Raw genomic sequence first — 16401 nt, 5'->3', positions numbered from 1 at the left:
GGCTTGGCAACAGCAGGCTAGAGGCCCCTAAATTTTAAATGATGTGTATAACTGGATTGAATGATCAAGCTGCATGCTCTGGATAGGGTGCACTATGTATAATGTTGTTGTTCTCTACAGTTTCCATCCTCCAATTGCTTGCTATCTCAGAAAGCCTTCTAACACTATATTCCTACAACCCTGCATTAAACAACAGACCTTGACTTAATTCCCCTTGATTCCTCTTCTTTCTTTTTTCAGAGTGACCATCTTCTTAACAGGTCCTTCTGTCAAAAACCAAAGTGTCTGCTGTGGCTTGGCTGCAGCTTCAAAATTGCAGCCAAGCCACAGCAAACAGCTATGTCCCAGGGGTGGGCACCCTGGGACATAGCAGGAGCCAGCTTTGGTGGCTGGCAGCCCCCAGCGCCATCAGTGGCTTCTTGCTTGAGGGGGTAGCGCGGCCCCTCTCCAACCATCATAGCCCCAGGGAGGTGGTGATCCCCGGGGCTAAAGGAGGTCTGAAATGGACCCTCTGTAATCATTTTTATTATAGCCCCAGGGAGGTCATGATGCCCGGGTCCGCAGGGGCTCCCCAAGCCCAATTTGTTAAATGCCCCAGGGCTGGTGATCCCTGAAACTGAGGCGGGAGGCTTAATCGGACCCCTCTGCACACAATTTCTCAAATGTCCCGGAGGTGGTGGCCCCCAGGGCGGCGGGGCTGCACGGCCCCCTGCTTATACTTCAGTATAGCCTCGGGGAGGTGGTGGTCCCCAGGGCTCATATTTTATAAATTGCCCCAGGTAGGTGGTGGACCTTGGGCCTGTAGGGGCCCAGGAGCCCCGTCTATTAGAAAAAAGTGCCCCAGGACATGCCCCACCCAGAGGCTTAGTTAAAAACGAGCGCAGGAGCCCATGCTTGTTTTTTTTAAAAAAAATGTTTCTGCATATTTGCAACCCCGTCGTGAATTCATGGTAATTTTTTTTAATAAAAATGCATTTTAGCCCTGGGAGGGTCCCTTCGGGACCCCAGCACCAGAGCTAAGGAGTCACGGTGCTCATACTCCAGCCCCTTTTGTATTTTTCATTATTTGTTTCAAGGACTCAGCTTCATCGGAGTCCCAAAGTGTTTGCCAACATTTCAACAGCTTTGTTGCTGAAGTGTTGTCAGCCGTTCAGATCTCAGCACGAGATCAGGAGGGATCGCAAATCCTTTCTGTCCTATATATATATATATATATATATATATATATATATATATATATATATATACATATATATACATATATATTTATATATATATATACATATGGATTTTCTTTAATTTTTCTAAAACTACTGAACGGATTTACACCAAAATAAAAAAACAAGTCCTGCTGGACCAGGGCCTACCTTTCTGCTGAATTTGGTGTAATTCCATCCAGTAGTTTAGGCACTATCGCTGTTAAAAATCCCTATGGAAAAATTAATGGGGACTAGTAAACTTTTTTGGAATGTTTTGTGAAGATTCCTCAATCAGTGCCATAGATATAGGAAAGTAAAAAAACGATTTTTATAGAGAAACAAGGTACTGAATATAGCTACCTAGTGGTGATCACCACTAGGTTTTATATATATATATATATATATACACATATATATATATATATATATAAAATATTCTCTCTTAGAGAATATATTATTCTCTAAGGGAGTGCTCTAGAACAGCAGTTCCCAACCATTTGTCTTATGTGGACTCCCACTTCACTTTACCATTACTGGATCCCGGGGACCATTACTGGATCCTTATTAGAATCTGGGGACCCCCCAATGAGTCATTACTGAAAGCTGTGGACCCAATCTGTTAATTATATATAATTTTCTAAGCAGTCGCGGACCCCCTGAGGAGGCTTCGCGGACCCCCAGTGGTCCCAGGATCACAGTTTGGGAACCACTACTCTAGAAAACACAAAAACCTAGAAAAGTAACTTACCAATACCATCTTTACCCTCTTCTTCTCACAATAAAACTAGATGAAAGCTATACACCTGAAAAGATATTCTATTTATACTGCAACAGATAACAGATCATCTTCATTGGCTAGAGCAAAACTCTATGCCCACCTCCGCATTAAAGAGGTAACATTAATTTCTTTCCTCTTCTATTCTTGATTCTGTTTACTTATCTACTTGCTTTTGAAAAAATAAGTATACCTTCTTACATGTGGAACCATGTGGGGGCCGAAACCAGTCACGGCTCGCGACAACGAGAAGGGGCAGCGCGCGCTCGGTGGGTGGGTGTAAATAAAAATTAAATTAAAAATATGAAAAAGAAAAACACCTCCTCCGCCGCGCACCACTCCTCAAATATGAATTTATTTCATGTTTATCAATCCCATCGAAATACATGTTTAATATATCACTGCCTTTAGATTATTTATTGAGGGCCTGAATTATTAATAACACGTATAAAGCCTCCCTTAACAATGGTAAAACATAGCATATTATAGTATGTATTGCGGCCCATATGATTTATACCATGGAGATTTGTTATTTGCTGTAGCTATAATTAAGTGTATATAACTAAAATCAGGTTACAATGAGTTAAATCCATGCAATCAAGAAGTTACAGTGCACAGGCCTTGTAGGCATCCGTAGAGATGGTCTCCTCGCTGACGTCATTGCAACATGCATTCTCACACTTTAGTTACACTATACTGTGGTAGTAACATTGAATTTGGCATCTGCACTGTAGTGATACATTTGTGATTGCGAGACAAACGTTTGTTTAAAAAGAAATAGTATTACTGACGCTAAAACGCCTGGGTGAGGATGTACAACTGGCATTGTCAAAGCAATGTGCTGTGTTTTTGTTATGCACATCTGCCAATGGGATAGAGGTTTATCATATCCACAATGTACTAACTGTTTACAGGGAAGCTGGGTTTTGTATAATAAGGCAGAAACACTGCCTCATGAATATTCATTAACGTGTTTTCGCTATGTGATTCATTGCCACATCGGTGTCAATATGAGTAGATGCTTACAGGGACAGGGGACAAGGGACCTCTTCTCTGATTTCTGCTCGACAGTGTACCAAGGTGTGATGTGTATCGCTTGTTAAAGTTACAGGTATCACCAAGCCAAAATAAAATTCACATAGGAAAGGAGACATTATAGAAGCAGGTAACATCTTGAGGGAATGCTGCCTGCTCCCCCACTGCTGCCTTCTGCTACAGTCTAAGGGGAAAATGAGACAGCGAGACATTCCTTTCTGTAATAAGCACCATCTGGGAAACGAAAGTGATGATTCCCAACAAGAGCAGTCTGAGTGGGGTCACGCCCCATTTCATGACAGTGTCCAATGCACTGGGTCTGTCTGACATGAGCTATTTAGGGCACAGGAGCACAGACTTTGTATACTGGTCCATGCCCAGCCTAAAGCCACCAGTTATTGTTGTTTGGCATTTCATGGTTATAATAAAAAACTATTCTTGAAGGTATGATTTCTTAACAGAAGACACTGAAAAGCTGCTGCACCACACTGCTAACGACACAATATTGACGCTAAGAGTACATACCATGCTGTTCATATTGGAAGAGGTCGAGCTTGTCCTCTGCCTTCGTAGGCTGCTGCGTTCATCTGAATGTCCTTCTTTGGATTTTAATGCCGTTCTGCTACTTCCGGCTGTGCCTTCGGAAGAAGACCTCAATCGCCTTTCAACATATCGCCCCTCTCGGAATGGACTTAAACTGCTGGCATAGTTAACTACAGGTAAATAAAAAAGTAAATTCTCATAGTCTTTAGGTCTTTGTTTCTGTAAGTACAGAAAAGCTACATGAAAAGTGAAAAATAATGTTAAATATTCAAATCCACTCATTCTCTTTAGTAATGGTATATACCATGGAAAGATAAATATGCATATAAGGGCCTAACGTAGGCTTTGGTCGCCAGGAACCTGTTCCACAAAAATGGCAGAGAACCCAGTCATCCAAACTGACGGACTGCACTCCAATTTGATAGTCAGTTGAACCATCATGTTTCCAACAGCAGTGATCAGCCTGACAGGTCCACAGTCAGAATCAATCCAGTGACAGCCTGACAAGTTCTCGCCGGGAGGGTGTGTCCAACAGACTACACACTATTTAGAGTAGATGGTCTGTTGTGTTTTTCCAGTTTGAGACCTCCAGGAACACCCTGTTGTTTTTCATAAGCAAACTCCCAGTTATGGAGTTTGTTTTTGGAATACAAAAAAGTTTGTTTGTTGAGCGGCTGCTTTAAAAAATGACAGCAATTCACCAAACATTCGATGCTTTCAGAAGCGCGGCACAATGGCGGATCCTCTCAAGGCACAGAGATCTCGACAGAGACAGTTTAGATCTCTAAATATGGCAGGTGAAAGTCTAGCCAGAATGGCGGAAGAAATACCTTTTCCTCCATGACAGACCGCAGGCCATGCGTCATACTTTAAATCAGGCCCATAAATATTAATGCTTACTAAATACACAACATGTCATAGCACAAACTCAATTGCAATTCTCTATACATCCATTCCAAAGTATCTTCACCAATTTACAAATAACTCTTTATTTATTGTCTCAGTACGATGTAATTCTTATTTTCTAATGTTGCCACAATATAGAGAATGGATCACTTTTAGCAAAGGAACCGCAGCCTAATTGCTCAAAAGACATAACTAACATTTATGGATGCCTCTTTTCTACACCTAGAACACCAGATAGGTACTTTGCAATAGAAACACCCAAAAATCAGATCGGGGGAAATGCAATTTCACCCTTAGTTTCTCAGCATTCGAAATTATGGTCTAATGTTATCAGCCAGAATTTGAAAAACTGGAGAAACGTTTCAGGATTTGAGGTTTATGAATCCTATCAGTGCGTGCCCATCCACAGATGCTCATGTTCAAGTGTGTCAATTAACCTATTCCACTCTCCTTCTTACCTGAGGAGATACTGGCAACATTTGTACAATACCTGTGTGGTGCCTGCACACTCGGGCTCGGTTTGCTGATGGGTTGTAGCAGCTTGATAGTGGAAGGCTAGGAGTTGTTCAGCTACTGCTTCACTATTATAACCCACCTCCCGAGGAGCCCCAAGGGTGGGGTGTTGAGAGGTGAATGTCAGTGAAAGCAAGTACCACAGATGGCTACAGTGAGCCATAGGTCCAACTCCTGCATCTTCTATTGGCCCAGACAAGAAGGTGGTGGGTGACCTGTGCTGTCTGCAGCATTGGCACTGATCTGTTTGTGGTGGAAGGGACTCAGGGCAGATTGCACCAATGAGGAGTGTCAGGTGAGATCAGCAGGACCCACAGCAATACCTCTGAAGGCATTGAAAGATACCAGGAATTATTAGAACTTTCTTTATAACCTCGATTGAGGAGCCCTGCTGGCACAGTCATATTTAGGATTCCTGTGAAACACATACTTCTACTGTAGGTAACGCAGAATAGATGAGATGTGAAAGGTCTGTCAAGTAACTATCTTCATTTACCTTTAGCCCCCGCTGTGCAGGGGGCCCGAGCTCGAGGGCCCTCTCTCAGCACAGAACCCTGGCCTGAGAGCTCCTGACTGAGTCCTTGTGGACCTCCCTGTACTTTGCAGCCCCCACCCCCAAGCTTCGTTACTCCATTGTTTACCAGCAAATCTGTTTGATGCAATCACCCTAATTATTGTGTTATTATTCTTTTAAAAGTCTGTGGCCCTCATTACAACCCTGACGGTCAAAGACCGCCAGGGCTGTTCTGGAGTTTGTACCGCCAACAGGCTGGCCTTACAAACTCAGGCATTACGACCGCGGTGGATGCGCCGCAGTCGCACCGCCAGGACCGGTAGTTTCCCGCCACTTTTGTCCCGGCGGTTGTAATCTCCTAGCAGCGCTGCCCAGGGGATTACGAGTCCCCCACCCGCCATCTCTTTCATGGCAGTATTAACCGCCATGAAAAGGCTGGCGGAAAGGGGAGTTGCGAGGCCCCCGGCCACAGCACTATGGAGCTTTTCACTGTCTGCATAGCAGACAGTAACAAGCGCGACAGGTGCAACTGCATTCGTCGCACCGCCGCAACATCGCCGGCTCCGTTTGGAGCCGGCTCCTGTGTTGCGGCCCAGCGGGGATCTCCAAATGGCCTCCGTGGGAGTGTGGCTGCATTGGCGGCCGCCCGGTGGATACAACTTGGCGGGCGGCAACCATTGTAATGAGGGCCTGTATGTGTTAAGAATAGGAATGGAACTGGCGAACATCAAATAGTGTCTTCTACTAAAGATGATCTGATAACAAGTGAATATGTTTGGAAAATTACGGAAAACTCATTTTGTATACTAAAAAAAAGAAATGGAAATGGGAATAAATCATTGAGTAAATAAAATGTATATTTAAGGGCTGAAGTAACTGATCTAATCGCATCCAAAGTAGAAAATGACATTCAAACGTGGGTGAGGGGGGGGAGGCAGAGAGCCCAAGGCAAGATGGCTGCGAGTTAGTGCAGCTCCACTGGCCTGGAGATGCAATTTGATAATTATCCTGCCATCTGGCACATCATTGTCTCAATAACAGGGGTAGTAGAGCAGTGAGATTGCTCGTAGTCCCAAGTGTGCTGAAAATGGGACCTGAGGGCTTGATTCACCCTTGGTAGCCCATCACAAAGTCTGTGCTTATTGTGAGGGGATCAAGACGAGAGGCTGCAGTCACACGGCAGGTCGAGACTGTGAGCTACTTGTACACAAAGGGTGAGCTGCTTGCTGCAAAATGACACCAGTGGTGACCCGACACGCGAGATATAGTGAAGCAGAAATGTGAAGGCTGAGCCGCTGATACGGCCAAGAAGTCACTGATGGAGATGTGGCCATTGGCAGAGTGCCCTGCTGCACCAGACCAGACCTTCTTCCAGGAGACACAATCTGCTCAACACAGCATGCGGGTCGGGAAAGTGTGCGCAAGGGCGGCCAGTCTGGTGTTGGAGAGATGAGTGGCTGCAGAAGCAGTGGAGAGAGGCCAAGCAAAAGATGATGATGAAGGCCGTCCAGTAACAGCAGCACAAATGAGAGACCTTGCAGGCTGAGACCATGAAGTCTTTAAAGAGGAGCAGGCTAAGCAAGCGAGACCAGAGGAGGCAGTGGGGGGCCGATGGTACTGGCGGGAGCAAGTGCAGTGTTTGGAAAACTCCCCACGACTAGAGCAAGAAGGGTGACTAGCTATTAAAGCATGTGTGAGAAAAGGCGCAAGGAATAAAAAACCCTCCAGCCGCATATGCCTCAAAATCTACAGCTTGGCAGTTCTGGGAAACACTCCACTCTCATGGCGCGTAGCTTTCAAAGACAGTCATGGGAATGGCAGAGTCCGCTACAAATACTGACTATGAGTACCCAGCACTGACATAAGCTGCTCTGCCATCCACCTATGCTGCAGCCATTGAGCCTTCACTACTGTTCTGGGGAGGTGGCTGCCATGCACTCAGCAACAGACCTCCAATTGCAACAGTTGTTGGATCATCGGGGAAAACATTTGCAGAACCCTCTGCCACCTGTCCCCCAGACTAGAGTCATGCTGCATAGTGGTGGCGCTCTGGATAAGGGCAATCTTTGATCAAGCACATTGGACACAAGCGCTCCAGCCCAATGAGGATAGTGAGATTCCACTGCCGCCCATCCCACCACCATGCCATGCTGGCTGCTCACAATGAGAAAGCAGATAAAAGTCAACCTCAGCTGACATTTGAATCAACTTGTGCTATTAACCCCAACAAGATTTGACTTTAGATATGGAGCCAGCCCCATCACCTCATGGCACAATTGCACTAGAAAATACGCAGAATCTGCAATCTAATAATAGAAAGATAGATACTTTGAACATACGCATGGATCACTTGACTGCCAAAATAGATAAGCAGGCAATACACATCACTGCAGTGGAACAACGCATATTGACAACAGAAGATGACATACAAAAGGTGGGCACTAATTGCTTAAATAGGGAAAAATTCTAGAGATCATACAGGCCAAGAATGAGGACTTAGAGGCACACTCCTGCTGCAATAACTCACGAAGTACAAAGGAAAAATGGAACAATAAACAGAAACTATGCTAATAGACATTTTTGGTGCTGACAACCTATCCCATATGCTGGTGGTTGAAAGAACACACAGATTGCTGATGGCAAGGCCGGCTCCAGGGCTCCCCCCCCAAGGCCAATCATAGCTAAACTACTCAACTATAGAGACTAAGACACAGCATTTTGACTCACGAGGGAGAAGAAAGACATTAACTATCAGGGAAATGAGGAGGCATTCTTCTCAGACTTCACAGCAGTGGTTCAGACAGCCTGTAAAGAATGTCTCCCAGTTAAAAAGAAGCTTCAACAAGCTAGATACCCTACGCAATGCTAGACCAGGCCTGACTGCGAATAGATCACTGAGGGACACAAACATTTTTCAGGAACACCATAGCAGCAATGGAGTTCCTCAAAAAACTGTCTGCACTCCAGCGTGAGCAATCAGGCAACAAAACTGATGATTAAAGCAATTAACTAGCTGGGGTTATGGAGGCTACGAGGGCTATCAAGATACGATCTCCTCTGCATTGATTATGACAATCCATTCATAGGGAGCCATGAAACAGACCCGGTTGCACACCCGGAGAGATCAGAGCAACCACAGGGTTCTGGAAAACAATGACTAGGCCTTGTACCTTGGTATATAAAATGGTTTAGGGAGCTGCCATGGATCCTGTCAGAAATAAGTGCCTCAACTAGTGATCCTGCCATTCTTGATTGTACCACAGACTCTACACTCTAAACATGACTGACCATAACTGGTTAGAAGTATGCTGTCTCTCATGGCCACATTCACTGACCGTAGGAATGCTGGGACTCAGGCTGCCCTCCCGAGGAGACACCCAGTATGTTTGCTCATTATGTTACACCAGCAGACGCTGGAAATTTTAATGGTTTGGTTATGTTTCTGATTTTTTGACTTAAAGGATATGGGAATGTCTTTGCCATGATTGGGATGCCAAAGTGGGTAGGGGTGTTTTTGTTAATTTAAGCTGTTGTTACTGTGATGTCATTGACTGCTACCCTTTGCTTTGCCCTGTGTTGCTTACCATGTTATACAAATTAGTTCATAATTGTCTCACAACACCATGGCCCAGTGCCCACGATGTTTGAACTCCATAACCTGGAATGTACAGGGCTCAGCAACCCCTGTGAAGTAAGACAGGTCTTCACCTACCTAGACAGACATCTCATACAAGTAGCACTACTACAGGAGATGCACCTCATGTACCACATGGAACCAGCGGGGGGACCAAGTGGGCAGGGGTCCAATTAGCCTCTTCCTACTCCTCAAACTAAAGGGGTGTCTTGCTATTGGTAAAATAGGGCATTCCCTTCATGGTCACTCACTCTGAAATAGACAATCAAGGGCGCTATTTCATAGTACAGGGAAGACTATGTGGCCCTGTAGTAACTTTAGTAAACACATACAAGCCTAAAATTGATGATCTTGAATTCTATGCACAGATTTGGAATCGTTTGCTCTCCCTACATTGGATTATTGACATGGTCTATTGCAAAGAGCAACTGAACCTTATTGCCGAGGGCTTGGTATTGTCTTCATGCCCAAGAGATATCTGGAGCCCACTCATGGCCTTGCTACTGTCCATGACAGTCATGGATTAGCACGCAGCGATATTGTGGACTGCCCATCCAGGGACAACGTTGCTGGGGGAAGGGACATTGATGTAACTGCTATTGTTTGGCAAAAGGGGTGTGTGATGCTACATACGGCTACATACAGCAATTAATTACATTGTAAGGATACTGTGGGTCTCATTTACAAGAAACTGGTACATAGGAATCAATGCACCAGTTTTTTTGCGCCAGCTCTGGAGCCCCTAACAACGCCATGGTAGTGCTGTATTTATGATACAGCTCTCAATAGTGCATGTTTCCACAGATGCGTCAGAAATTCTAATGTATCTGTGGTGTCAAACTGACGTATTGCTGGACTAGTGTCATAAAAATGATTATACTCCAGCAATGCATGGAAGGCTCCCATGTTAAAAGGCCCTGCATCAGTTTAACGCCTGCTCTGAGCAGGTGTTACATTTTTAACGCAGTGAAGTCACCAAATGACGCAGTGAAATGTAGTACATTTTACTGTGCCAGTACTGTGTGGCTTTTTAACATGGGTACACCCACCCAGTATACATTATACCTGGTGCAGGTATAAAGTGGCACAGGGGTAAGGTGGCACAGGGCTTTCCAAACTGGTGCAATGGTCCCATTGCGTCAGTTTGCAAATTTGGCGCAGTGTAGGGGACTGCTTGTGCTGCCACTGCGTAAAAAAAAAAAGTTGCTACAGCGGCACAGGGGGCTTGTAAAAAGCCCATGTGTTTTGACACTAACCCTCAACAGTACAGAAGGGCCCATTGTAACTAATGGTATTCCCCCTTTTAACGCCTGCTCTGAGCAGGTGTTAAAAATGCTGAAACAATGGCGCAAAGAAATCTTTTAGATCTCTTTGCACTATTTTTTCCTGCCCCCCCCCCAATGGGGGAACGACCCCTTACATATATTATGCTTGGAGCTGGCATAATGTGGTGCAAGGGATTACAAAGTGGCACAACGCATGCAATGTGCCATGCTTTAAATATGGCTTGACATTTTTGCCATAATAACGCCACATTAGCATAAAAAAATAACGCTAATGTGGCAATATAAATTCTTAGGCCCATATTTATATTTTTTAGCGCCGCATTTGCGTCATTTTTTTATGCAAAATCGGCGTAAACTTACAAAATACAACTGTATTTTGTAAGTTTGCGCTGATTTTATGTCAAAAAGCGGCGCAAATGCGGTGCTAAAAAAGGATAAATATGGGCCTTAATTCTTAAATTTGCCACTAAATGTGGTGTGGGTGTTAAGCAAGATGTTACAAAGAAGGACCCAGAAATGGTAAAAATGAATCCATAGGATACAGAATTAAGCAGCATATTAGATTGTGCACTAAGCACCTTAAGTAATATAGGTGACACTCATGGGGAAAATTAATGGATAGATATCCTGCCAGTACAGGTTAAAAAACTGTGGCCCTGATTTATACTTTTTTGCACCGCATTTGCATAATTTTTGATGCAAAAGCGCCATAAACTTACAAAATACAATTGTATTTTGTAAGTTTGTGCCACTTTTGCATAAAAAAATGACGCAAATGCCACACAAAAAAAGTATAAATTAGAGTTTGATAGACAAGGTGCTTTTCCCCAAACTTAGTGGAGTAACCTTTCCACTGTACTGCCAGTCCGCCTGCTCTACTTAGAGTCAAGAAGATTTCAATATTTCTGGATTCAGCAGCAAAAAAACATTCGTGAGCGTTTGGATAGTCCATGTAAGTACATCAGAAGATGTGTCCCATTTAGAGCAGAAGATCAAATGTATATTTTTTCCTGTTCAAGACTACCAGGGAAAGACTGTTTACGGAACAGAAAAAAATAATGATCTTACCCCCCCACACTTCGGAAGTTTGTTTTTGAAGCACAAAAACATCTGCGGATCAGCTGCATTTAATGGTTGGCAATTTCGCAAAACTTTCAGTGCCTTCCACAGAATTGCCATGACAGCAGCTATTCGAAATGCAGAGATCTCTTGGGGGACAGTAGGTATATTTAAATAGGGTAAGCAGTAGTCCAGCCAAACCCAAAATCAGGCCCTATGTGAGTAAAAACAAAGGGTTTGTGTTGATCAGCGGTGGCTCCTCCGCTCTGGAGGAGGAGCTTCGCCCCCGCGAGCAGCAGCAGCTGCAAGCCTTTAGCAACGAAACGATAATAAATTGTGTTTATTATCATTTCGTTGTTAAAGGACAGGGCCATCGGTGATGAGAGGGATGAGAGGAGTGCACTGTGCACTCCCCTCAGTGCGCATGTGTGTCTGGCCAGCCGTCTCGGGCAGGCCACACACAGGCACACTGTGCTCTCTCCAGCCTGGCACTGTTTTTGCAGGGCTGGAGAGAAAAGGCCCAGGCTCCCAGTCTGCCTGGAAGCACCGTAGCTGGGCGCTCTCAGCCAATCCTAACGCTGCTCTGAGCAGCGTCGGGGTTGGCCACAGGGCAGGCTGGGATACTGTGCCTGTAGTTTGGAAAAAAGAGACGTGCAGCATGGCGGTGGAGCAGGTGCTTTTTTATTATTTAATTTATTAAATATTTTTGTTTCTCCCACCCACCCTCGCGCGCCGCCCCACCCCTTTAGAGTGCAGTGAGTGATGACCGTTGTTGATCATGACATGACGAAAAAAAGAACAAGTCTGCTGCTTAATTATGTACTTAAAAAGGCTGAAAAAGAAGTACAAGATAAGACTGTAGTAAAAAACATACAAGTGGGTTAAGCATTATAAAACTACTATAAGTGGGGAAGTGGGGATTGGTTGTGGTAAGTAAGCACTCTAGAACACAAGAAAAATCTAATAACAGTTCAGCATTGATAGTGGCAGATATCGAATATAGTTACCTGGAATGTGGCACAGATGAACAAAAAGTGGTTTGAAAGTGAACAAGGTAGACAGGAAATAGCAGTCACTACACTTCAAGAAGCATTGCATTTTTCATAAATTCATAGCAATTTATATGGCAATTGGCCACAAAGCAAGTAAAGTGCATCATGGAAGGCCACATTTCCAATAAACACACCATTCCAACTAGATGTGGTTCACACATGTCATAAACTCACTAACGTGTTAACTGTGTTAATGTGTAGGGACAAAGGAGAGCAATAATGGATTTATAAAAATTACACTAATGAATATTTATAGACTACCAGGTAAAGAAAAAACAAATCTATCTCCCTTGCAAGGTTAATAGATGAAAAGGACTTTGGTGGATTTCCAGTCCTTCTATTGGAAGACCTCAAAGGGAAAATAGTAAGAGTCCCAGTGTGGAATTTTTCTGGGAAAACCTAAGAAAGTTTGGAGAGTCCAGATCACTTGTTACATTCCATCAGAAAAATAAAAGAGGAAAAAGCTGACTGAAAATGTATAAGCATTTAACTTAATTGTAACCAATAACAGATCACAGTGAGATCAACCCGCAAGGCCCACATTTGAAAATCAGAGAACGAGTCCCTTACTTGAATATGCAATTATGATATCCCACTATTGTTTCATAGAACATGCCCACATGTGGGTGAACTTTGTGGAAGTGATCATCGCGCAATTAAAATAGTGAATTATGTTGATACACAAGCCTGCAATCAACAATGGTATGGTAACCATCTGTGGATAATAAAGAGAAAATTGCTAAGGTGGATATAAAACATTGCAGATGTCCTGTACTGAATCATGTTGCACAGATGAGCTTTTTTGTGTGTATAATAACTTCATTGCAAGAATTAGAGAACAAGAGTTGAAAAAAATGTGTTTCAAGAATGAACAGATTTGTGGTCAAAGGAGAAGTTTCATATTACAATTGAAAATGTAAAAACTCAACAAATAGATAAGGGACTCACTCAGACTACCCTTGAAAGATCTGAAGCTGTGAGACATGAGATACGAGGTACGTGAGGGGTGGAGTAATCACGAGCAAGCAAGCAGAGTCACACAGAGCTGCCAGGTGCAAGGCATGTGGTCTACTTACCATCAACCTCTGAGGAGAATCGAACAGCCGACAGCAGGCTAAGGCAGTAGATGGCCAGACTGTAAATTCATAGGCATTAGCCAGCTTCATGTGGGGGAGTGGAGACAGCCAGCGTTAGGTTGGTGCAGCTTGCTCCCAAGTGGGTGTCTCCCTGTTTATTCACCACTGTTGACCAGCTGCTGCCAGCCACCGAGCACACTCGAACATTACATCCAGTTTGACTCCTGACTGCCTGTCACCTTGCCCCACTCCTGTGCTGCACTTTTGTCGCTCCGCTACATAACTGTAGTGCAGCTCAGGCAGAAGATGCTGAGGTCTATGTTGCTTATGCTGCTCATAATGTCCCACATTGCTTCCTCTTCTTGGCCGCTATATAGGACCCTCACAGAGATGACTGTAGCACCTGCAGAACTAACAGTGAGCCAGTTAACCACAAATTGGCCTTCCCAGGGCTATATTTGGTGCACACTCTATAACTGAAGGGAAGGTGAGGCTGCACCCACACCTAGTATTTGTCATTCTTGGGTGCAACTTCAAACAACTTCTGAGTCCCCCCTCCCTAAAGTCCACCCTGGCACACTCATAGGAAAGTGGGTGAACTGCAGGGGCAAAAAGAGGCAGGGTTTGCTCCTCCTGTAACTTAGGCCACCAATGCAGTTTGCGCCCAAGCTAATATCTAAATGTCCACTTCTCAGAGACATCATTCAATGTAACAAAATACCGAAGGCTCAAAGCTGGACAAAAACAAGATCCACCTTTACAGTAAATTGGAAATTGTCTCACAACGTATTTATAATGAGGCGTAAAAATGCAAAGGCTTCTAAGAACTCTAAGTGCAAAAAAACAATTTTATGTCAAGTACAATGGTCCCCACATAGGTTTCTCAGCCTGGATGGCCCATGGGGAATGTCTTAAAAATGCATGAGAAATCATAGATATACACCCTTTCTATCAAATACTATTTCTTAAATCCTAATAAACTCAGGAAACTGAACCAAGGTAACCCAAGGTAACCCTCCTCTTAAAGCATAGGGTGACAAACCTCAAGTGATACTTGGCACAAATGAAGCAGCAAACCTTCTAATACAGAGGATCTTTCAGTCTCACCCCAATGCATCATCAAGCGGGAAATAACAATGCAATTATTGAGATTTCCTCGTCCTTGGATCCCATTGACATAGTGGTGGGCCCAGTGGTCACAACCATCCTCGCAAATTGCATAGTTAACTCACTACCAGTGCCTTTTTACCCTCAAAGTATTGAGACAGTGACACAGATTCACAACACCATCAAGAGGGATGTGATAAAGGACCTAGCTGATTAATCTATGGCCACCTGTAAGTCTCCATCTACAAAGCTGAGCTCTTCATCAAAGACTGACAAACAAAACCAGCACACAAACTCAAAAAGGTTTATCCTAAATGATTCAGATGCAAAAGTTCTAGATGACATGGAGCAAATACAGCAAAGGGTTCCAAACTTGACAATCAACCATACTCCCATCTGGGACCCAACAGAAACCATATTTATTTAAATTAGCTCAACTTTGTTTGCAGTAACCAATGTGCTAACATGGCATTCTAACAAATTAGAAGTTTAGATTAAACACATAGATTGACAGACTAGAGTCAAAATTGTCTTCTTACCATCAATCTAAAGAGATAATGGCTCTCAATATGACATTGGCGGTAAATCCCACATACCGCCATGCTGACTTCCGCCAACATACCGCCACAGCCGCAGATATCCGCTAACCATATTATGACACACACACACACCAATCCATCAATATATAGCCACGCATACAAATCCGCCAGCCCAAAGGTCAGTGATAAACTGGTGGTAGCAAAACCCACACCGTTATGCCAACAGAACTAAGTCCACAACATTATGACCCACGAATCACCGTGGCGGACATTCAATGGCGGTAAACCATTGGCGGTACATACCACAGTGCTCAAAATACACACACACAAACAAAACAACACCACATTGGTCAATTCAAACTACACACACCTGACACACATACACACACCACACCACTATAAAACACACACACAAACTACCCACAAACTTTTACGACTACAAATAATTGCCAGCAGAGAGAGACAGCAAGAGCACTCACACAACCAGAGCCGCATTCTACCATCACCTATACACCACACAAGCACCTTACATCACACACCCCAACACATCACCCTACACACCCTCACCTACACCACTCACACTACACCCAGGGCACAACAACGACACCCCAGATTCTCTAAGGAGGAGCTAGGGGTCATGATGGAGGAAATCATCCGGGTAGAGCCACAGCTATTTGGATCACAGGTGCAGCAGATATCAATTGCTAGGAAGATGGACCTATGGTGGAGGATTGTGAACAGGGTCAACGCCGTGGGACAGCACTCCAGAACATGGGACAACATCAGGAAGAGGTGGAACGACCTACGAGGGAAAGTGCGTTCCATTGCAGCAAGACACCAACTCGCTGTACAGAGGAATGGCAGTGAACCCCCAACTCCTCCCCACAACTAACATCATGGGTGGAGAAAGTCTTGGCAATTATGCATCCTGAGGGATGGCAGGAGTAGCAGGAGGACTGGACGGATGGGTAAGTCAGCTCTCTATTACTATCACCCCCCTTCCTGCATGCCATCACATACCTCCACCCTTACCCTCACTCTCATCCCCCCACCACTTCCCACACACACCACCATCACAACCCACTCATCCCAATGCCAAACCCTGCATGACCTACCAATGCATGGACACCACTCACTGACCTGCATGGACACCTATCACTACA

The 16401-nt window shown here is 44.3% G+C and overlaps 1 protein-coding gene across 1 annotated transcript in view; it reads right to left on the bottom strand.

Moving 5' to 3' along the window:
• Positions 1-16401, bottom strand: part of CCSER1 (coiled-coil serine rich protein 1) — a 2320004-nt gene that overhangs the window by 1852965 nt on the left and 450638 nt on the right. The window contains exon 3 of the mRNA XM_069237981.1: positions 3535-3722. Coding sequence (XP_069094082.1) covers positions 3535-3722 — 188 coding nt within the window. The remainder of the gene's footprint in view (positions 1-3534; positions 3723-16401) is intronic.

The sequence above is a fragment of the Pleurodeles waltl genome, chromosome 1_2, assembly GCF_031143425.1.
Source record: "Pleurodeles waltl isolate 20211129_DDA chromosome 1_2, aPleWal1.hap1.20221129, whole genome shotgun sequence".
Lineage (NCBI taxonomy): Eukaryota > Metazoa > Chordata > Amphibia > Caudata > Salamandridae > Pleurodeles > Pleurodeles waltl.
The sequence above is the reverse complement of the archived record's forward strand: the minus strand, read 5'-3'. Positions and strand labels throughout refer to the sequence as shown.